The 24,757-nt window shown below is 41.2% G+C and overlaps 1 protein-coding gene across 1 annotated transcript in view; it reads right to left on the bottom strand.

Annotated features, from left to right (window-relative positions):
- Positions 1-24,757, bottom strand: part of ADGRV1 (adhesion G protein-coupled receptor V1) — a gene marked incomplete at its 5' end in the record, with an annotated part of 265,197 nt that overhangs the window by 32,754 nt on the left and 207,686 nt on the right. The window contains 2 exons of the mRNA XM_081318856.1: positions 5,533-5,654; positions 21,587-21,744. Coding sequence (XP_081174982.1) covers positions 5,533-5,654; positions 21,587-21,744 — 280 coding nt within the window. The remainder of the gene's footprint in view (positions 1-5,532; positions 5,655-21,586; positions 21,745-24,757) is intronic.

Genomic DNA, 24,757 nt, shown 5'->3' with positions numbered 1-24,757 from the left:
GGGATCACTGTCCTGGGCGGAAGCTTGTCTTCCACTCGGGTGTACTCGGGCTTCCTGGACAGAGCGTCCGCTCTCTGGTTGTGCCCGCTTGGTATGTACCGCACCCGGAAGTCAAACCTCGCAAAGAAGAGGGACCACCGGATCTGGCGTTGGTTCAAATTCCGAGCGGTCTGCAGGCTTTCCAGATTCTTGTGGTCCGTCCGGACCTCGATTTGATGCCGCGCCCCCTCCAGATGATGCCTCCAAGCCTCGAACGCCGCCTTAATGGCCAGCAGCTCCTTCTCCCAGATGGTATAGTTGCGCTCCGAGGGGTTCAATTTCCGAGAGTGATACGCGCAAGGGAAAAGGGTACCGCTGGGCGTCGTTGCCTGGAGTAACACGGCCCCAATGGCAATGTCGGAGGCGTCCGCCTCCACGACAAACGGCCGTTGCGGGTCAGGATGCTTCAAGATGGGCTCCTTCATGAAGGCGTCCTTCAAAGCTTGGAACGCCTGTTGTTCGGGGGCGTTCCACTGGAACCGAGTCTTCTTCTGCAGGAGCCGGGTGAGGGGGGCTGTCAAGGCAGCAAAGCCAGGGATGAATGTCCGATAGTAGTTGGCAAATCCAAGAAGTCGCTGAACATCCTTCACGCGACGCGGGGGTTGCCAACTCTGCAACGACTCAACTTTACTTGGATCCATGGCGATGCCCTCAGGAGAAATGCGGTGGCCCAAGAAATCAATGGTCACCTGGTAGAACTGGCACTTCTCCAACTTGGTAAACAGCCGATGTTTCCGGAGGCGCTGCAGGACCTGACGGAGATGCTGATGATGCACTTCACGCGACGGGGAGTAAATCAGGATGTCGTCCAGGTAAATCACAACAAACTGGTCCAACAGATCCCGAAAGATGTCGTTCATAAAATGCTGAAACACAGCGGGGGCGTTGGTCAGGCCAAACGGCATCACCGTGTACTCGAAATGTCCATAGCGAGTACCAAACGCCGTCTTCCACTCATCACCCGGCCGAACCCTGACGAGGTTGTAAGCTCCACGCAGGTCCAGTTTCGTGAAGATCTTAGCCTCCCGGAGTTGGTCCAAGAGCTCGGGGATGAGGGGCAGCGGGTAGCGGTTACGCACCGTGATGGCATTGAGTTTCCGGTAGTCACAGCAAAGCCGTAACTCGCCCGACTTCTTTTTGACGAAGAGCACGGGCGCAGACACTGGCGAGGACGAGGGCCGGATGAATCCACGAGCCAAGTTCTTTGTCAGGAAGTCCCGCAATGCAGCCAACTCGGGCTCCGACATGGAGTACAAACGCCCCACTGGGAGAGGCGCATCAGGGACTAGGTCAATGGAGCAGTCGTAGGGCCTGTGCGGGGGTAATTGGTCCGCCTCTGACTCGCTGAACACGTCAGCAAAGTCGGACAGTTCGGGAGGCAAGGAAACCCCTGGGGAACCCTCCACCTGGCCGGCACAGATATGGCGGGTGTGGTCCACGCACTGCAAACTTGGGAAGGTGACCAAGTTCTGAGACCAATAGATCTGTGGATCATGCGCCCGGAGCCACGCCAGTCCCAAGACCACGGGGAAGTGCAGATCCGAAGTGACGTAAAACTGAATGGCCTCCACATGGGTACTGATGGCCATACACACGGGTTGCGTGGCGGCCGTGATAGGCCCGGACAGGAGCACTCGACCATCGATGGTCTCCACAAGCATGGGCGGATCCACCGGACACTGGGGAACAGCCCATTTGGCCACGAAGGCCGAGTCCATAAAGTTAGTGGTAGCCCCAGAGTCAATTAAGGCATGGACCGGAATCCCCTCTGGCTTGCCAGGAAGGATCAGTCGTGCCTCCAAAATCAAATGCCGTGGAGGTTCACAGGCACCGTCGGAACGGCGTCGCTCGGCGTGATCGTTGTGGGTCGCCCGATCTTTCACACTGTCTAGATCGGGCTCGGGCCGTTTCCCGATAGCAAAGCAGGGGACTTTCTCGGGGCAGGCTTGGTCACTGACGCCCGCTGACGCTTCTTCGGGCAAGAAGCAGCCAAATGTCCAGGGTCCCCACAGTAAAAACACAACCCCTCCGATCGTCGTCTGTCCATTTCCGTCACCGATAGACGGGACCTGGCGGCACCCAGCTCCATTGGCTCCTCCCTCTGGACTGGGGGCTCACGCACAACAGGGGCGGCAGGGGTCTGTGGGGTGGCATGGCGACTCTTACGCTGCTGCAGCCGGGCATCGATCCGCAGACAAAGATGGATCAGCCCATTCAGGTCTGAGGGAATGTCCACGCGGGCCAGCTCATCCAACATCTCCTCTGACAAGCCATCCTGAAAGGCATCCACGAGCGCAGCCTCATTCCAGGCAGAATCCTGGCTAAGCAGCCGGAAATCGCTGATATAGGCCTGTAGGGGGCGCTGACCCTGCCTCAAAGCTTTCAGACGTCGGGTGGCGGTCTGCGCCTTAATCGGGTCCTCGTACATGAGGCGCATATGGTCACAAAACCCCCCAAAGTTATCCAACAAAGGGCTAGGCTGTGCCAACAGAGGCGTGCCCCAACGAGCTGCATCTCCCGACAGAAGGCTCAACACGAATCCCACCTTATCTCGGTCAGTGGGGAAATCAGCTGCTCTCACGCTGATATAAAGCTGGCATTGTCCCAGGAAGGCAGGAAACAGTTCTGGCTTACCAGCAAATTTATCCGGCATAGCTATCTGACATTTCCTCCTGGGTGGGGGAGCAGCATGTACCTGAGCCTGCAGTTGTGCCACCTGAGTGGCCAGCAAGGTGAGTTGCTGGTTGAGCTGGGCATTCTCGGCAAGAAGCTGCTCCATCGTAGTATTAAGGGGTGGGTGGCTGAAAGCAAACTGTTCTGAACCAGCCCTCTTCTCGCACCCCTAATCAAAAGAAGAGTCTGGAAAGCGTCCAAGGCTAAAAGGCTTCTGCCAAGATTTAATTACGCAGTTAACAAAAACACAAGAGCTTGTCTTCTCAAGCGGAAAAGGTTGCTTTCAGCAACCAGCCCCTCCCCAAACACTTCTTTTATAGAGAGCTCAGGGCGTGGTCTCCCTGTGCCTCCTCCCGAGGAGTCCCATAGTCTTTCTTTGTTTGTCCCTGCTCGTCTGCCTCCTGCGTCGGGCGTCCTTGAACAGGGCCAGCTGTGGGTCATCATCTTCCGCACTCTCGGGCTCACACAGCTGAGAAGAGGTCCCCGGCTGAGGGCTCTGCAAAGCCTCCAAATCATCATCATCAGCCGGTTCGTTTCCCTCCTCCCCCACATCTGAGTCCTCCGATACATCGGAGCCGGCTGTCGGACCCACAGGCTGGCCCTGAGTCACAACAAGTAGTTTGTTAATTCTCTACTGGATAATTCTAGATACATTTGTTTGTCACTACAGTTGCATACTGTGTTGATTATCTCATTAAGTTCTTCACTGTCAGCCAAAATTTATTGCTGATCTATTTCAGCATTTCAGTCCCAACTGAATTATATATGAAGTTAATATTTTCTCCTCTTTGGTGTTACATTTGTCATTTGACTTCCCATTCTTCTAATCAAAAGTGAATACAAAAATAAATCTACCCCTGATTTGCAGCAACAGACTACCATAGTTTAATCTGTATTATTAAATAAATTATTAAGTGTAATTTTATTTGAATTGCATTAAAAGTGTACATCTCAAAGGCTTCCATTATATTCCAAAGCTTTGGGAACTGTTCCTGCACATCATCTGAAGTCCCTTTAAATGTAATTTGCTAAATAGTTGTGGTTCTGCCATTACAGCAGAGGCAAAAAGCCCGCTGTGCATATGTACACAAATGGGATGCCCGCTGTATCATTGTGTTCTTTTTCATTGCTTACTGTATTGTTCCATACATTACTATTGTTATGTTTACACTTATTTTCATTTCTGTTTTTATTATTGTAAGCTGCCTAAAGTAGCCCCATAGCAAAATAGGTGGCGGATAAATGTAACAAATAAAATAAATTGGGAGTGAACAAATGCAGCCAAGAACATAAAGAGCTGAATGATAGCAGTCTCAACATGCTTGTGTGGAATAAATGCAGTTTAAAATAAATAATGCATACTCATGCCCACATTAAGAAAGAAACTTATTGTTCTATAATATGATTCCACAAATTTCTATATGATAATACTATAGCCAAGACCCAATGTTAATGCAGATACACAAGTCAAGAGTCTTGTTAACACATCAATTCCAGCCATACCAATTCAGTGGTAACAGAGATTTTAGGCTGTAATCTTTAGACCTATAGTCTAATTTTATACATCGCTATTTTAAAATAAATTTAATTCACTTTAGGTGGGATTTAATTCCCCTGACAGCATATGATTACATTTTACTTAGAATAAGCACCATCAAAATCATTTGGACAAATTTGAATAAATGCACATAGGACAGCACCAAGGCTGATTTTTGCTAATTTGTTCAGCCTGCCTAATTTTGGTGGCCTCACGTTATGTTGAACAACATATCTCATAGTGCTTATACAGGTGAGTTGTATAATAGTAGTTAAAGTCCAACAGATAGAAGGCACCTAGTTTAAGAGTGAAATTTAGTACATTTGATATGGCGGTTTCAATTACTCAATCCAATTAAATATAACTTTCTCTTCAATTTATATACATTTAATGATGGGAAAAATCTACATAATTTATTGTTATTAAACGATGTCTTTAAATATAGCACTAAGTAATTTATTAGGAAACATGACAGCAAGGGGAAAATTCTTATTCTAAGATCATATTTGCCATGTGTCAATTTTATAAATACTTATATTCAAAATAATTAAGACTTAAAAATGAGTTGGTTGTTTAATTAGAAAAGTCTTTTTGTTTAATTAAAATGTCTCAGATCTATAATCTATCCAATTAGTTGGTTAAATATGATTACAGTTCTAATATTTTCCCACTCATAGTTGCTAAAAAAAGAAGCTACTTTTTTTCTATTCCTTTTTCTTCACTCTTGAGTTGAGTTTAAGACAGAGATCCAAACATTACAAGAAGTATTCTGGAATTTTTTTCTGCATGCACAAACTCTTTTTTTTTTCAAGTTAAATTTTTAACACGCAAGTTCTACCTAATTTTTTAATATTTCAATAAAGGTTTTTAAACTATATTTCACATGCAGATTATTTTACACTGCTTCATACAGTGTCTTCATTTTCAATTACTTTATACAAAAATACTTTGCTACTTCCCAGTTAAATTTAAGTTCAACTGAACCCTATTTCCAAGAATGAATATAGCTATATAAACATTTATGTGTTTTATTCCAATGCTATTGAAGTGTTTATGCTATTGAAGTGTTTAGTCATTTCATCAGAACTATATATTACATTAAGGAGTATGTACATGTATGTGTTTCAAATTGAGTGACAATACATACCAGCCTTATTGTTATTTTTTATTTATAGATGTATAACTTTTCCTTCACACACACTTGCTCTTTTTTCAGGATTCACTGATTAAACATACAGTACTTTGATTTTGTTAAAAAAGTAAATAATATATTAAGTACTTACTTGTAGGCTGTTGAAAATGACAAAGAAGACCAACATCCATAGATGCCTGTAAGCCATGTGCAGTCCTCCCCATAGCCATGTCATGGAAATGAGTGCAAATAAGTACAAAATCAATGGGATCTCTAGAAATCATAAAAACATGAATTTATCAATTGACATGTTTTGAAAAGTACCTTTGGATGTTAACACCCCATGAAGATATTTTAACTTATCAGTTTCTCTGTAACCATCAGTCCTATCTGTGATGACTAGGCACAGTCTTTCCCTTCAGTACTCTGTTAGAGCTGAAGGCAGCCGACTGGGAATTGGAGAAGAAACCCTTAAGCCATTTGGATGGATTATTCAGCAGATGAGCTCATCCAAAAAACTGAAGGCAAGCTCAATCAATCAATCAGTCTATCTATCTATCTATCAGTCAACCAGTTCTAGTAGCAGATGATGAGGTTAATTTACTATTCTCTTAAAAATAGTCTGGGCAAGGCACCACATTTATTAATTGGATAAAGTATAGCTGGGCTAGGGATGCGGTGGCTCAGTGGGTTAGGACGCTGAGCTTGTCGATCAGAAGGTCAGCAGTTTGGCGGGTCGAATCCCGAGTGCCGCATAACAGAGTGAGCGCCTGTTACTCGTCCCAGCTTCTGCCAACCTAGCAGTTTGAAAGCATGTAAAATGCAAGTAGAAAAATAGGGACCACTACGGTGGGAAGGTAACAGCGTTCCATGCGCCTTTGGTGTCTAGTCATGCCGGCCACATGACCACGGAGACGTCCTCGGACAAACGCTGGCTCTTCAGCTTTGAAACGGAGATGAGCACCGGCCCCTAGAGTTGGAAATGACTAGCACGCATGTGCGGGGGAACCTTTACCTTTACCTTTATAGCTGGGCTATGTAAAACAGTACTGGAATTTAAGCGTTAAAAACATGTTGAATGAGTAGATGAACAATAAATAATCAATGATCTGATGAGAGGATATTAGGTTTCTATGCCCTGGACTGAGGGATGGAGTGAGAAAAAGAAGAAAGGGAAGGGAAGGGAAAGGAAGGGAAGGGAAGGGAAGGAAGGAAGGAAGGAAGGAAGGAAGGAAGGAAGGAAGGAAGGAAGGAAGGAAGGAAGGAAGGAAGGAAGGAAGGAAGGAAGGGTTTTAGATTGAGAAACTAGATTCCTTCATTCCATGAAAAATGCAAAGTTAAATGACATGATTGAGCTTTGGAGTTGACATTGCACTCAAAGTAGATGCCAAAGTTCTTATTTATTCAGCTATGTACATTTAAATTTGTACAGGTGTTTTGCAAAATGTCACTATTTCTCTATAGTAACTAACACTATTTTTAAAAAAAACCCTGAAAGGATAATTAAATTTAGGAACTTCATAACTTAATCAGTTTTCAAACATATTTATTCATAATAAATTATATGTGGAAGTGAGTAACGAACAGCATAGGTGCCTTTCAGCAAAATAACAAAATATTGCTTCAAGGTTTTCAATAAAACTGCCATCGTAAGAATGAAACTTTGCAAGTCAATGCTTATCTTTTTCACAAAACAAGGGCAGGTTGAAGTGAAACGTTGCTAAATCCTCTTGTACGGGTTCTTGCTTCCAATGTTTGCAGCATAAAATGTGAACAGTTACCTAGTTAAACCTATTATCAGTCTTGCCTCATATGTCAATTCTGATTTAGCATGTCTCCAGGTTTCAGATAGATGTTTTTCAAGATGCTGCCATCCAGATCATTTGACTGGAACTCTTTGAATCTGGTATTTTATACACTTCTTACACCATTTGAAATGTTAATCCCCTTCTAGAGATGGGTCAATGCATATGCTTAATCCTTTTCTGTACAGCTGTTTGCATGCCATTAATTTTAACACTTTTTGGAACATTTGGCAGCTTTCTGTGACTCAAAAGCATTATTAAAACAAGCATTGAGTCTAAGGAATCAGATACTATCTTAAAATAATGTTTTCTTTAGGATGTTTTAAAAAATTTAACATCTTGGATTTTTTGTCTAGGACAGGTACTTCTTCTGCACTGTACTGCAGCCATACAGTATTTTAAGTTATTTCCTGAAGAAATCTTGGGGGAACAGGAATCTCTATTTTTAACTTTCTGCATTTAATTTTCAGTGTATTCTGAGATTATCCATCTATCTGGTGCAATACAAGAAAAGGAAAATAGAAAATAAAGATTCTGATATCTGCAGATCGACCTAAGAAAGAACATCTGAAGCCCTAGAGAATGTCTGTTGGTCAGCATAGAAAAGAGAGCAGTGGTCTGATTCCTTATTAGGCAGCCTTCCTATAGCTCATTGGAAAAAAATATGACAGGGGTTTTGATTGCATGGATGTTTGTACATATTTTCAATTAGAGTTCAGTTTAGTAAGACAGCACATATACATGGTCCACCAAAATGAATGAGACATATGCTTATATACAAATCAAATTTATGCCAACGAACCAAGTTAAAAGTTCCCATCAGGTTTTGTCCTGTAGAATTATGGCAATAATCAGTTACAGCAGTTTTCAAGTATTTTCAGTATAAATGTACATGCAGCAAAATCCTGGGAGAAGGGTGGCGAGTCAGGTTAGAGTCGGTCTAATGGGACAGATTGATGAAAGCAACATCATGCTGTTTGTGATGAAGCCCTGGCCTTTTCAATGTGCATTGTAATGCATGTCCCAAAAGGGGTGGAGGGGCCTTGCAGCACAACAGCATAATACTACTTTCATCAATTTGGCAAATGATGGAACCTAGAGATACCTATTTTTATACATATGTATTCTGTTTCAGTTTCTCTTTTTAAGTAGGAATCTTGTATAGCCTCTATTTCATGAAGGAATTAAGGCCATTGTGCTGTGAAATAATAAACTAATCAATATCCTGAAATAAATTAGGACCCAATGCATAAAGTGTTCATATGTGTATGAGAGTTGGGCTGTATTCCGCTGTAATGGTGAAATCTAAGAAATAAAATGGTATTGAAAAATTGAAAATATGTAGCCATGCCTTTCAGACTGTAGTGGGCCATAGTTAAAGTAGCAATGATATTACAAGATTTTTACAACACAATGTAAAACAGCTTTCCATCAGCAACCTAGTCCTAAACTATCCCTCTCTACTGGCTTTCTGAAAAGCAGTAGCTCTCCGTAAAGCTTTTGGGGATGAAGGAAGGATTAGTCTGCCCTTGAGGGTGGTAAATCAAGTTGGGATTATGTTACTTTGATTATAGTTATAGGGAGCTTTCAGGAACTGAGAAGCAAAGAAATCAAAGAAATAATAAACAAATAAACAAGCAAACATGTAATTAAAATATTAAGAATCAAAAGGGAGAAAAATATTTTCTGATGTTTATTGAAATATAAATGTGGCAATAATAGAGCAAATGAAAAACACAAGCAAGATTTAGTAATTTAAGAGAACCTGCTCTGTTGTTTAGTCTAACAAAGGAAATATATGTTTTCCCTCTTGATACATGGTTAGCAATGAGTAGATTTGCAAACTAGAACTTTTCTGTGGAGTTCTTAGTGCTCTCTGATGTTACCTAGTTGGTAATGAAATATCTGCAAGAATACCACCAAACTCAGAGAAAACCAAGGACTGCACAATTCAACCCTGAACTACAAATATTCTCTTCCTTAAGGTGGATGAATCAGTCAATTTGTGATATATAAGAGTAATTTCAGTTTACAATGGCTGGTCTCCCTGCAGAAACAAGCAGAAGGAACACAAGGCCTTTTTTCATTGAAGCAGATGGTATTAACATGTGGGGATATCCTTTAATATTTCTTAATGAGCCAGGCAGATACTGGAGTGTATAAGTAGTTTTTGTCACTATATGGGCAAACAACATTGTGCAGATCTAATGGACACCAGCACAAAGGGCTCTGAAAATTAGAGTCAGTGGAGCTGGAAGTAGTGAAAGACCACTAATTTAACTCCAACTATTTCAGAGCTTTGAAAGGGAATGTTCTACATTAATTCATATATTAATGTAGAACATTCCCTTTCAAAGCTCTGTAATACAGAGATTTGTGAACAGTATAACATTTCATGGTCTGTCAGAATTGACATGTTTTTTGGAAATGAACTGACTGCTGGGTAGAAGAAAAGCAAGTACGGATATGATTCCCAATTAGTATAAGCTTGAAATTTCAATGTGAAAACTAGAATAAGATGGCGATAGGTAGCAGATGGAGTGACAACTATGGGCAGAAGCTGCAATTGTCTAACATTCGTGTTATAGTAAAGTTTTTAACACACAACAAGAACTGAGGAAGAGAAAACAGATGAAGGAAAGAGAGAGAAGATTTAAGGGTAGTAGTGGAGTTTAGGCATACTAGAGTATGACAGACAAAAGGAAAACAAATGAGGAGCAGTGAAGCTATTTTGGAAGTAGAGAAGTGATGCAGATAGGAGTTCCAAAGCCCAGATGAATTTAACAGTGAGACATTAACAAAATAATGTGCTACAGTTTTTTCTTATGTGTGTACAGTGCTATTTGACATGCCAAGAAAACTACTTGATTTCAGTAGACATGTATATCTAAATAAGCCCATCCTGTTGAATTGCTTATAACAACAGATATTCAAGGTATGGGTTCATGCAATGCTGGATAGGTTCATATATTTTTCTAAATCAGAATATGGTTTATTTAAGTTGGCTTAGTGTTTTTGGAACCCAGCCAATGAAACAATAGATTCAGTATACTATTTGCTAAACAAACTATACGTGATATTATATATGTTATAAGTTAGCATTTTTAGCCAATGAATGCTATTCAACCAAAGAATCAATACATACACACAGACAAATACACCCATCATGCTATTCCTTTTTCAGTAGGCAATGTTATGCAATGTGGAAAAAGAAATCAGAAATAGTAAGAAAGAATAACTAAAGGTATTCAGGTTCTTAGCTAACGCTACAACTTTTCTAAAATCTACTCTTCAAAAATTACTAGTCCAGGTGGAAAAACAAATAATACAGTGTGCAAGTAATTCCATCACCAGGCCCCTACATTAACTCTTGCCAAAATCTTGATACTATGGTTTAATATCAAGCATAAAAAAATATTGTGAAATGCTGGCAACCTGAAACCACATTTATTACTAGAAAATTGTGGAATATCCTAGTGCAGGGGTGTCAAACTCAATTTCATTGAGGGCTGCATCAGCATTGTGGTTGCCCTCAGGGGGCCGGGTGGGTATGGCCAGGGTGGGTGTGGCCTACTGGGTGGGCGTGGCTAGAGTGTGTATGGCCTACTGGGTGGGCGTGGCCAGCTCTGCATTGTTCGCATCAAGGGTGTCTATGGGGGCCTGGGCAGGAGTGGGACAGATCTGAGGGTCTCTGGCAGAAGGAGGGTCTCTGGGCTAGGGCCAAGGCAGTGGGGGCCGTTCTCTCAATGTTTCCAGGATGGCTTCGCGGGCCACATGAAACCACTTTGCAGGCTGGATCTGACCCCCGGGCCTTGTGTTTGACATGTCTGTCCTAGTGGATAATACAAATTTGTGCTCATTTAGCATCTCCTTTAAACTCATTGTGAAATTATGAACTACAATTTCACATCTATTTTAAGAAACAGTAAGAATAAATTAATGTAGTCTAAAACTGTAATAAAAAGATGTAATATTTCCGGCAATTATATTTAGCCATAATTCTTAGCTTTATTGCAATGTTAGTTGCAATAATATTCAGCACAAATGCTTTGGCTTCCAAAAGTTTTAGTTCAAGAAGCAAAAACCTCTTATTTTATCTTATATGTGAATATTTGTAAAAGGGTTAATGAATAGTTAATGAATAATTTTATGCTACCAACACTACCCAACTTGAATTCTGTTTATGATTCAGCATACTCATTTATAATCTTGAAATACATACATAAATCATTCCCATCTATAAATATTATGTAATCTATGGGAGTGTTTTCTTCTATTACTGAAAGTCAGAGCTGGGAAGAGAATCTTTAGAACTGAGGTACGAAAAATAAAGCATTTTTGTCAAAAATATTTGTACAGCTGAAATAAATCCTCATGAATGTGAGCCTTGAAAACTCAACTAAACAATTAATATATAAGCTGTCTGTATGAGGTTTTCTATTTAGACTGCAGAAATATATCCTATTTCTAGCCTTAACCAAACTTTAGAAGTTTTTTTGAATAACAAAAAAAGAATGGAGGACAGCAACTTGGAGTATGAGATGAAAGTAATAGTGTTTCCCTTTTGGATCTACTATAAGTAGTGTAAATGGTAAGAGAACACTTATCCGACCTTGACGAATATAAATCACCGGAACTGGACAGATTACATCCCAGAGTTCTGAAGGAGCTGGCAGATGTTATATCAGAACCATTGCACCATATCTTTCAAAAATCCCAGAGCACTAGGGAAGTAACTGAGGATTGGAAAAGGGCTGATGTGGTTCCCATCTTCAAGAAAGGGGAAAAAACAGACCCAGGAAACTACAGACCAATCAGTCTAACATCAATACCTGGGAAGATTCAGGAAAAGATACTCAGAACTGCAAACAACTACAAGCAAACAAAGTTATAACTAGTAGCCAGCACGGGTTTGTTAAAAACAGATCATGCCAAACCAATCTTATTTCATTCTTTGATAAAGTGACTAAATTAGCAGACCAGTGAAACGCTATGGACATATTATACTTAGATTTCAGTAAGACATTTGATAAAGTAGACTATAACATGCTGCTTAGTAAGCTAGAAAAGACAGAGTGCCTGAAGAACTATGGACAGAGGTTCGCAACATTGTACAACAGGTAGCAACCAAAACCATCCCAAAGAAAAAGAAATGCAAGAAAGCAAAATGGATGTCTGAGGAAGCTTTGCAAATAGCTGAGGAAAGGAGGGAAGCGAAAGGCAAGGGAGAAAAAGAAAGATATTCCCAATTAAATGCAGAATTCCAAAGAATAGCTAGAAGAGATAAGAATGCCTTCTTAAATGAACAATGCAAAGAAATAGAAGAAAACAATAGAATAGGGAGGACCAGAGATCTTTTCAAGAAAATTGGAGAGATGAAAGGAACGTTTCATGCAAAAATGGGCATGATAAAGGACCAAAATGGCAGGGACCTAACAGAGGCAGAACAGATTAAGAAGAGGTGGCAAAATTACACAGAAGAACTATACAAGAATTAGCTTAACGTCCCTGATAATCACAATGAGGTGATCACTGACCTCGAGCCAGACATCCTAGAGCCTTGGTGGAGCAGTGGGCTAATGCCTCCTTAAGTAACACCAGCTGCCTGCAATTAGTGCAGGTTCGCATCCCACCAGGCTCAAGGTTGACTCAGCCTTCCATCCTTCCGAGGTAGGTAAAATGAGGACCCAGATTGTTGGGGGCAATTAAGCTGACTTTGTAATAATGCCGCTGGGGGGGGGTGTATGAAAGCCCTAATAAGCAGGCATATACATAGAATGAAGGCTACTGCTAAGCTTGTAAGCCGCCCTGAGTCTTCGGAGAAGGGTGGGATATAAATGGAATTAAAATAAAATAAAAATAAATAAAATAAAAATAAATGTGAAGTGAAGTGGGCCTTAGAAAAGCTGAGCAACAACAAAGCTAGTGGAGGTGACAGTATTCCAGCTGAGCTATTCAAAATCTTAAAAGATGATGCAGTAAAAAGTGCTACACTCAATTTGCCAGCAAATTTGGAAAACTCAACAGTGGCCACAGGATTGGAAAAGATCAGTTTACATTCCAATTCCAAAGAAAGGCAGTGCCAAAGAATGTTCAAACTATCGCACCATTGCACTCATTTCTCATGCTAGTAAAGTTATGCTTAAAATTCTGCAAGCTAGACTCCAGCAGTATGTGGATCGAGAACTACCAGAAGTACAGGCAGGATTTCGAAGAGGCAGAGGAACTAGAGATCAAATTGCTAACATACGCTGGATCATGGAGAAAGCTAGAGAGTTCCAGAAAAACATCTACTTCTGCTTCATTGACTATGCTAAAGCCTTTGATTGTGTGGATCATAACAAACTGTGGCAAGTCCTTAAAGAGATGGGCATACCAGACCATCTTATTTGTCTCTTGAGAAATCTATATGCGGGCCAAGAAGCAACAGTGAGAACTGGACACGGAACCACTGATTGGTTCAAAATTGGGAAAGGAGTCCGGCAAGGCTGTATACTGTCGCCTTGCCTATTTAACTTATATGCAGAGCACATCATGAGAAAGGCAGGGCTAGATGAATCAAAAGTTGGAATTAAGATTGCCGGAAGAAACATCAAAAACCTAAGATATGCAGATGATACCACTCTAATGGCAGAAAGTGACGAAGAACTAAAAAGCCTCTTGTTGCGGGTGAAGAAGGAGAGTGCAAAACTTGGGTTGAAACTAAACATTAAGAAAACCAAGATCATGGCATCTGGCTCTCTCAATTCCTGGCAAATAGATGGGGAAGAAATGGAGGTAGTGACAGATTTTATTTTCCTGGGCTCCAAGATCACTGCAGATGGGGACTGTAGCCAAGAAATTAAAAGACGCTTGCTCCTTGGGAGGAAAGCCATGGCAAATCTAGACAGCACACTAAAAAGCAGAGACATCACCCTGTCAACAAAAGTGCGTATAGTCAAGGCTATGGTCTTCCCAGTTGCAATGTATGGCAGTGAAAGCTGGACCATAAGAAAGGCTGAGCGCCAAAGAATTGAAGCCTTTGAACTATGGTGCTGGAGAAGACTCCTGCGAGGAGTTGGACTGCAAGGCGATCAAACCGGTCAGTCCTAGAGGAGATCAACCCTGACTGCTCTTTAGAAGGCCAGATCCTGAAGCTAAAACTCAAATACTTTGGCCACCTAATGAGAAGGAAGGACTCACTGGAGAAGAGCCTAATGCTGGGAAAGATTAAGGGCAATAGAAGAAGGGGATGACAGAGAATGAGGTGGCTGGATGGAGTCACTGAAGCAGTACGCGTGAGCCTAGATGGACTCCAGAAGATGGTAGAGGACAGGAAGGCCTGGAGGAACATTGTCCATAGGGTCGCGATGGGTCAGACACGACTTCGCAACTAACAACAACAACAACAACAAGCTAGAAAAAGGTGGGATAGACAACATCACCACAGATGGATTTGTAGCTGGCTGACAAACTGTACTCAGCAAGTAGTCCTCAATGGTACTACATCCACATGGAGAGAGGTAAGCAGTGGGGTACCACAAGGCTCCGTCTTAGGCCCAGTACTCTCTAATGTTTTCATAAATGACTTAGATGAGGGAATAGAAGGGAAAGTCATCAAATTTTCAGATGACACTAAACTGGCAGGAATAGCCAACCTCCCAGAAGATAAGCTCAGTATCCAAAAATATATTAACAAACCTGAACAATGGGCCCTATCCAACAAAATGAATTTTAATGTGGAGAAAAGCAAAGATTTATATTTAGGTAGGAAAAATTAAAGGTACAGTATAAGTATAGATTAGTGAGACCTGGCTCAAAAACAGTAACTGTGAGAGGGACATTGGAATCCTAGTGGATGATCACTTGACTATGAGCCAGCAGTGTGCAGCAGCAGCAGCCAAAAGAGCTAATACAATCCTGGGTGGTATAAACAGAGGCACAGAATCAAGATCACACAAAGTATTAGTACCACTTTATTAAACTCTAGTAAGACCACACCTGGAACACAGCAACCAATTTTGGCCATCATACTACAAAAAAGATGTTGAGACTTTGGAAAAAGTTCAGAGAAGAGCAACTAAAATGATCAAATGCCTGAAGACTAAAACATATGAAGAAGGGCTGCAGGACTTGGGTTTTGGCTAGTCTAAAGAAAAGAAGGAATAGCGGGGACATGATAGCAGTATTCCAGTATTTGAGGGGCTGCCACAAAGAAGAGGGCATCAAGCTATTCTCCAAAGCACCAGAGGGCAGGAAAAGAAACAATGGTTGGAAACTGACCAAAAAGAGAAGCAACCTGGAATTAAGGAGAAACTTCCTAACAGTGAGGACAATTAACCAGTGGAACAGATTGCCTTCAGAAATCGTGGGTGCTGCATCACTGGAGGTTTTTAAGAAGAGACTAAAGACTAGACAATCACTTATCTGAAATGGTATAGGTTCTCCTGCTTGAGCAGGGGCTGGACTAGAAGATCTCCAAGGTCCATTCTATTCTATTCTATTCTATTCTATTCTATTCTATTCTATTCTATTCTATTCTATTCTATTCTATTCTATTCTATTCTATTCTATTCTATGCTATGCTATGCTATGCTATGCTATGCTATTCTATTCTATTCTATTCTATTCTATTCTATTCTATTCTATTCTATTCTATTCTATTCTATTCTATTCTATTCTATTCTATTCTTACTAGGGTCTCCTGCCTGAGGAGGGGGTTGGACTAGAAGACCTCCAAAGTCCCTTCCAACCCCGTTATTCTGTTCTGTTCTATTAAACTGAGAGAATAAGTGATGACTAGAGAAATATATATTGAGAGATATCATAACTTACATTTATGCAACTGATTATAGCTCAAGCTGTTAGTCTGCTTGAGGTTTTTTTAGCTACTATTCCATTTGGCTCCTATAAAAATATTTTTAAAACTCTTGGCAAACAACAAAATACTTTGCAGAAAACATATCCAAACCAATTTAGAAAACAACCTGAACAAATTGAAACTTTCAAGTTAATTAAGATAATATGTTTTTGCAACTTTAACAGGTTATTATTCCAAGAATCAGAAAACATTCTGTTTTTGAAGATTTAACAATGCAAATGTTTGATAATGAAATTTAGTGGAATAACTGCAAAATTTAGCGCTTATATTTCTGTCTCAATTCAACTCTACTTTGTAGGATTCTGGGAGATGGGCTTTAATTTGTAAAAACAATTTATTCATATACCTCTAGAAAGCTTCAAAAATACAGATACAGAACACATTCGTATGAACACTTTCCTACACATATGTCCCAAAGGAGACAATGGCTGGCTAACATATTTCAAACCAGAATTTATCAGTATGCTAGATATTGAAGAATCTAAAAGCTGTTTTCCTGATCACCCCTATATGACTTTTTCTGTTTTCCAATTCCTGGTGTCTCCCCATTTTTCTGTAGGAGGAGTTTTATGCTAGAATTCATCTGCAGTTTCAAAAAAAGAAGATACCTTAGCAAAGTCACCCTACAGAACTGCATGTGCTCACATATGTTACATATATGTTATGGAGTCAAAACTAAAACAGTCCATGCATGGGGGCAAGTGAAATCTGACTTTTTTTCAACTGAGAATGATTGCCTCATGTCATGACCTCGAAACTCCTTACAGGAAATCAGACCACATCTCAACAATAAAAGCAAGCCAGCCAAACAACCTGAAACAGACCATGACTCAGAGGCAACCAAATGAACAAACACCATTTGCATCACACAGACAATACTTACACACCAAAGACTATGGCCCAGCAACAACAACCAGCCAATCAAACAGCCCGAAACCAGACCATGACTCAGAAACATCCAAACATGCTCTGAAACAAAGTTTGCCTCTCAGATCTCAGCACAGTCCTCTTTATTCATAGGTAAAGCCCTATCTGAATGCACATGGACTGGTTTTATTTATATGGCTGCCCATATCAATACTTAATGCTGGGCAGCTAATAATATTAAAAATATTTAGTCACACTATGAAGAGCTACTGACTTGGAAGTGCCCTTTATGTCAGAGTGTACTGCTATTCTTAGCACAACTTAATTTCAGCAGAATCTAAAAGACACAAGACAATCTTCTTTCCATTTTAATTGCACTGTAGCAATATGTGAATATGTCTGACAGAGTAGATTTATGATAATGTTGTACTAATTTTTTTTCTGACTAAACAAAGCATTTCAGGGTCCATGGTTTATGCCAACAGTAAATTCACTAGCAAACTCTTCCCATATGTAGAAATAGGCTCACACAGGATTAAAATAAAACAAATGCAAACAATACTAATAGGATCCCTAATATTTTAAATGTATACAATATCATATAAACAGAACTACTTAGTTATTTTATTTGAGTTTAACTCAAGCAAATGCCATCCTTAAAAATATGACTAAAATGTTAAAATACATGGAAATTTAGAAATTATCTGAGTTATTAAACTTCTCTCAGAAACACATGTCCATACTGTTTCATAGTGAGCTGAATTTTTTGTTGTTAAAAATCCCTATGTGTTACTTCCTTTAGTTAAATGTTATTTCACTAAAACACGGGAAACTCTGTTGACCTTGTACAATTTAGCTTACAGTAGGCTGCAAAATATATTCACTGTTAGAAATAGATGATTTATAAAAAGGACATCAGTGGCCAAGTCACCAAGCAGTATCTTTACTAGGGAAACTTCCATTCTATGTTCACATATTTGCATGCATGGTTACTTAACAATAGTTTACTAAATCCATTTTTCTCGATTTACATAATGTACAGAAGAATGAGTTAACCAAAAGGGCTGGATTGGAACAACATGCCAGCATGGCTGGAATGTTTTTGGTCAGTATATTGTGCAAAAACAACTTCTTGCCAGTTTCTATTTATATCTGTGCACAATTGATATCTAGTTGGAAGAAAGAAATCAACAATAGCCCTTCAAAACCATCAGTAGCTATAGCTGACTAGCAACTCCTAATGAATCATTGCTATCTGTTGATTTACTACTACTGAGGAGCTTGGGATAGACTGTTGATCCCACCATTAAGAGAGTGTTAGCTTTTCAAGGTAGTTCAGACAAGAAGCATAACAACGAACACTAGCTCGGTCTTAATTATAAGGTTACATTAACAGAGTTTTGTAAGGCTGAATGAATTACTCCCATCCTTTCCTTTTACTCTATGGAAAACTAGTGAGGGTCCCTTCTAAAATGCTTCTCAAACACCTCTTCTTCTGTGGACTGAGATATCTTCCATATGCTGGTTTTCTGGCCTCTGGCTTTTCTTCTTATTTCCCATTCCCCACATGCTACTAGACGAACAAAAAGCAAAGGACACAGTTTTTTAAATACATACTTCTAAATGTGCATTTAATAGTTTTGGATTTGCATAGTTTAAATATGCAAGAACTAGGGTGAAATCTCTGCTTCATTAACAACTCTTCCCCACACATATCTTCTCTATATAGCTACCTCAAGTCTAATCTAATTATCTCAATTATATATCAAAAATGAGAAGACACATTGAATTCTCCTCACCCCAAGTGCCTAAATACATGTTAAAAATGGCATCCCTTGACCTTTCCACCCTGCCAAGCCAGCAAAAGGATGACTGCATGTAGCAAGGAATATAGCATCTTCAGCAAAGTGCAAAAGAGCCTAAAAATTGTAAGGCTATCATTAAATGCAAAGGACTGTATAATAAAAAAGAAGAACCTTAACACAAAGATTTGACCTTTACGAGGAGATATAAGCATTATAACTGAAAACATCCTAGTGAAATTCAAGCCCAACAGGTGTCCTCTATCACAAGGCTTTTCAACCAGTGGTACAGTACCACCTGTGGTACATTGGCACCTGGCAGGTGGTACGCAACCATCCTAGAGAAGTGGTAGCGGGGGAGGGGAATGAGCTGAACTGTTGGCAGCACCACACAAGCCTGAGCGAGAGATGGCTGGAGCTGCAGGGCTGTCACGGCTCAGCGAAAGTGCCAGGATCAGCGCCAGGCTCCAACTGGAGCTCGGAGCTGATTCTGGCACTTCTGAGCCCAGAAGAAGCGCTGATCAGCTGGAATGTTGCAGCATCTCCAGGGTCTTGTGATTTACATTCAGATGCTTGGCAACTGATTCATATTTATGACAGTCACAGTGTCCCAGGGTCATGTGAAGTGACCAAACCTGCTGCAACCACCCAGAAGATGGGGGAAATAAAAACCAAACACCCCCCACCCGACCCCCACTGCCAGTCCTCAACAGAAATGCTCACAACAATGAAAACCTTGGACAGGAGGAAGAGCGCCGCCGGGCAGGCAGGCAGGTGTCTTGCTCGGCTGCGGCTTGGGGGGCACTTTTTCAGTGTCATTGTAACTTTGAACAGTCACTAAGCAAACTGTTGTAAGTCAAGGACTACCTGTACTTCATCACGTTTTTCCTTTTTTGACACCTTGCTAGGTGACTGCTGGTACTCAGATGTTGCCATATCCTAAAAGTGGTACACTGGGTGAAAAGGTTGAAAAGCCCTGCTCTATCAAACACTGCAGCCATTCTCCCCTTTCTTCCACCTGTTCTCCATGTGAGAACAGTCACTCATATCGCTCCAGGACCTGCACTGACTTCCTATTGTTTTCTAAATGTAACTAAAAGGCCTATTTTCAATCCATCTTCAGAAACCTTGATAACTGGGAATCATCACATTCTTTTATATTAGTCTAGCATGAGCATCTAGAGCAGGGGTGTCAAACTCAATTTCCTTGAGGGCCACATCAGCACTGTGGTTGCCCTCAGGGGGCCGGGTGGGTATGGCCAGGGTGGGTGTGGCCTACTGGGTAGGCATGGCTAGAGTGCGTATGGCCTACTGGGTGAGTGTGGCCAGCTCTACATCGTTCACATCAAGGGTGCCTATGGGGGCCTGGGCAGGAGTGGGACAGATCTGAGGGTCTCTGGGCCAGGGCCAAGGCAGTGGGGGCCGTTCCCTCACTGTTTCCAGGATGGCTTCGCGGGCCACATGAAACCACTTTGCGGGCCAGATCCGGCCCCCGGGCCTTGTGTTTGACATGTCTGATCTAGAGTAAGATTCTGCATGGATTTAGATTGAAAGCGTATCTTCTCTGGAAGCAGTTTTGGTTTTCTTTCTTGACAATCTTTTTTTTTTTGGCTAAGTGCTAGCCAGAACATGCTTTGTGATGATTGGGAGGTTTTGTATAAGACTGTTTTAGCTATGCTCTATAAGGAAAAGTCTTTTCAAGTATCCCAGCAGGACAAATGCACTGTCGAATATCTGGAGAAGAGATGCCAGGCACAGCAGACAAATCTGATGTACTTGCAAGAAAGTTTGAGGCAGTGTTTCTCAATACTGTCAATTTTAAATGTGTAGACTAGCTGGGGAATCCTGAGAGTTTTACCCTTGCTGGCTTGGGAATTCTGGTGTTAAAGTCTACATATCTTAAAGTGGTCAAAGTTGAGAAACACTGTTTTAAGGTACCTTTATGCCAGATTTAGATAGGATAAAAAAAAAACCTGAGTCCTCATTTGGAACCTTTATTTTTCAATTTGTGCTAATGTAAAATGCACAAGTTCAGCCCTGCAACATATAAAATTGAACCCTTTCAATCTCTCCCTTTGGAGGCTATTTGCTTTTTACAGATGTTTTCCAGCACAAATATGCAGGATACTTCAAACCTTCAATTCAGTCTTAAAGTTTTTCTTCTGTGTATTAAGGTTAATCAGTTCATTGTGACTTATGCGTTATAAATAAGGAGACAGAAATTTACTTAATGTGTTCTAAGTTCTCCTTTAACAATAGTTTACTCAAAATCAATCAATTTAGAAGTTAGTCTTTACAATCAATTAGTGGAACAGTTTGCGTTCAGATTATGTGGGTGCTTCATCCCTGGAAGCTTTCAAGAAGAGATTGGATAGCCATCAGTCAGAAATGGTATAGCAGGAAGTTAGACTAAATGACCTATAAGCAGGGCTTTTTTTCTCATAGAACGCTCAGAATGGAGTTCCGGCACCTTTTTTGGATGGAACCTTGTAGGGTAGGCAAGGCGGGTTGTATAACGTGTGAGTTCCGGCACCTTTTTCTTTTACAAAAAAAGCACTGCCTATAAGGTCACTTCCAACTCTTTTATTCTGTTCTACATTAGCTCTTGTTAATTTTAATTGGTGGTTCAAAATAGAACTAAATTGAGACCCATCAATAGATATATGTTTTACAATGGAAATAAGCAGAACACTTTTCTGTAGAAAATTCAACTGATAAAGCTTTTTGTATTGCTACATATCCAGGCCATTAGTTACATTTTTACCTGACAACACAGAGTTATTGCAAGTATAAAAAAGCAATATAGTTAGAAGGCCTAGAATTTAGAGAAATAGGTTTTGCTGGCTTCATCACATATTTCATATTTCATACCTGCTGCATTGGTTCTTCCTCTAAATACATCATCATAAGCTTTCCACTGGGGTGTCACTTGATAAACATGAATGAACACCACAAATACTACCACCAGGCATACTAGTGGTACCAGGGCAGCAGTAAAAAGGGCTCCGTAAATATTTGGAATGAAGCATCTGAAATGAAAAAAGAAAACAGAGTCATTTTCAAATATTATAGGAACTTTGTTTGGAGTGTAGAAGTCACCACACATGGTGTTTAACCATATGATTTTCAAGAGTTAAAAGAAAATTCAAATGGTCTTTAATTATTTCATATATCTTGAATTTATAAGAGACAGTAATTGTCAAAACGGGATTAACTTTTTTTAAGTATAATAAAAGTTTTTATACATGCAGTTTTCCCAATAGAAAAAAAAACTAAACTCATTCAAAAAACCCTCCTATTTGTACATTTATCTAATGCCAAACTTAATAGCACTATTAAAAAAATGCATTTTTAAAATTTATCATCGGTTACCAAATTCAGAATTTCTTTAAAACATATATAAAACCAAAAATGATTGGCATATAATAAAAGGTTTTATTCTAAATAAAACAACTGTTGGTTTCTTTTTGCAATAACTTTCCTCCATCTATTTTTCCTTTTTCAGTTGGAGAAGTGAATAGGGCTAGACCTCACCGATTCAGAAACCAAAGTGGAAATCTATTAATACTTGCCTCCTGTAAACCCAATTATGGTGGGTTCTTTGGATGTGAATAAATGAGAATTGACTTAGTCCAGGAATATTTTAACTTCTAGAAAAATGTACTGTTCAATTACTTCACCAGAATACTTATTTATATAGTTAAAATATATAATACCAATAGCAACATTGTTTGGTTCACAAAACCTAATTGTATTTAAAGAACGTTTGCACTGAATTGAGGCACAGGATTTTTTTTAACCTAAGCATAAGTCTATAAACCTCTGACTCCTTACCAACTTCAATAGCCAATTGTTTCACGCTCACTGTTTCAAATCAGAAAGAAAAATAAACCATTAGCATTTTCTAACAACCCCACTGTTGCCCTTTTGTACATTCATTAGATAATAAAAGTATTGTATCTCAACAAAATGTTCAGGAATATCTCCTCATTGGTCAATTCTGACTAATTATAAGCAATATTGTATGATCAGTAAAAGCTTTCTTATAGGTAGTCCTTGACTTATGGCTATAATTGGGACAAATGTCTATGGAGATTCTCAATCATCATGGTTGTCCCACAGGTGTTTCTCAAAAGGCAACTGGACTTTCTTGGTTTTTTTTCCTTGAAAACATTTCCCTTCTTATCCAAGAAGCTTCTTCAATTCTGAGAAGAGAACTGAACAGTGGCGTAGCGTGGGTTGTCAGCACCCAGGGCAAGGCAAGTAATTTGCGCCCCCTAACCTGTGGATTTTAGCACTCGAGTCTCTTCCACTAGCTCAGGAATTCTGGGAGTTGAAGTCCATGAGTCATAAAAGAGCCAAGGTTGCCTACCCCTGAGTTAGGTTCAAGGCAAAAAAGGGTCTCTGGAGAAGAGGGAAAATGCTAGTTTAACACTGAAACAAGGCAACTTTAAGGTGCCTCAGCTGTGATTTAGGATGAGACAAAGAGAGGACATGGCGTTGAAAATGGTTAATGGGGCATGTTTGTTCCACTCTTAGTGGACGTCAGGATAAACCCCACGAGAGAATGACCTTACAACAGATGTGAATAGGCTTGGACTACGTTTGTAGATTGAGTGCATACATCACATGGAGCGATGATGGGCTTCATCAAGATTTATGATCCCACAATTGGCTAGTTTTCTCCATCTTGTCCTAAACCCTGGATACCAACCACGGTTTATGGCTTAGCATGTGGCGTGGGGTTGACCCAACATGTTAGGCGACAAACAATGACTTCCAACTTACAATGCCTCAGCTTCCCAAGGTTATTCCAAAGCCGGAAAAGCCAACCAACCCACCCTGCAGCTTTGCCTGCTTAGGCTGAACACCAGGAATTCATACTTGCTGCGGCGCCCGACCTATTTTCTGCCCAGACGCTGCTTATCCAAGCCAAGCCGCCTCCTTCTCTTTGGCACCTCACCCCAAAGATTCGCCGGCCTGGCTGGAAACTCTCGCTGCTGGCGACGTGTGTCGGGGGGGCGGTCCCGATCGCCGATGCACGGTTGGATCGGCAACCTGCCGACGCAGCTTTCGTTCCAGAGCAGGGACCCCCGGAGAGACGCTGCAGCGATCCTCCCCCTGCGGGAAATCCACCCTCTTTCAAGCCCCGCCGCGCCCCCCCGCCTTTGGCAACCCCGGGAGCGCCTTGGGAGAGCCTCCGCAGCGGAGCCCCGGGCTTGCAGGAGGGCCACGCTCTGTGCACGGCAGGAGCCGCCTTCTCTTTTGCGGGGGGGAGGAGGGAGAGAAGGCTTCCGTCCAGCGCCGGAGCGAAGGCGGAGCGGCCCGAAGGAGGAGTCACGCTGTGTGGTTGTGTGTTTGTGTGTGTGTGTGTGTGTGGCGCGCCGTGGGGCGTCAGGCCCTTCCCGGCTGGGGCTCCGGTGCCTCCGCCCTGCCGGATCCTGGCGCCGTTGAGCGCGCCCCCCCAGATGTTGTGCCCGGTGCGGCCGGCCCCCCCTGCACCCCCCACGCTACGCCACTGGAACTGAAGAAGCTTCCTGGATGACAAGCAAAATGTTTTCAAAGAAAAAACCAAGAAAGGTGGTTTTTGAAAAGCACCAGTGGTACAACCATTATGATTGAGAATCTCCATAGATGTTTGAAAAGCACCTTTGGGCCACAGTTGGGACAGAATTTCTGCTGCTAAACAAAACAATTTTTAAATGAGTTTTGTCCAATTTTAGGACCTTTTTGGCCATGGTTGTTAAGTGAATCACTGCAGTTGTTAAATGTATCATGCAGTGATTAGGAGACTTGGGAAGGTTGCAAATGGCTATCATATGACTCTGGGATGCTGCAATCATCGTAAATACATAACAGTTGCCAAGCACCTTAATTTTGATCATGTGACCATGGAGATGCTGCAACTGTCATAAGTGCAAGAACCAGTGGCAAGTCAATTGTTTTTTCAGTAGCATTGTCATTCTGAATTATCGCTAAGTGAAAAGTTGTGACTTGGGGATTATTTGTGGTTGGAACTCTGTAAGAGCAAACGTATCCATT

Source organism: Vipera berus (genome assembly GCF_964194415.1).
Source record: "Vipera berus genome assembly, chromosome: 2".
Taxonomy (NCBI): domain Eukaryota; kingdom Metazoa; phylum Chordata; class Lepidosauria; order Squamata; family Viperidae; genus Vipera; species Vipera berus.
This window is presented reverse-complemented; position numbering and strand designations above follow the sequence as displayed.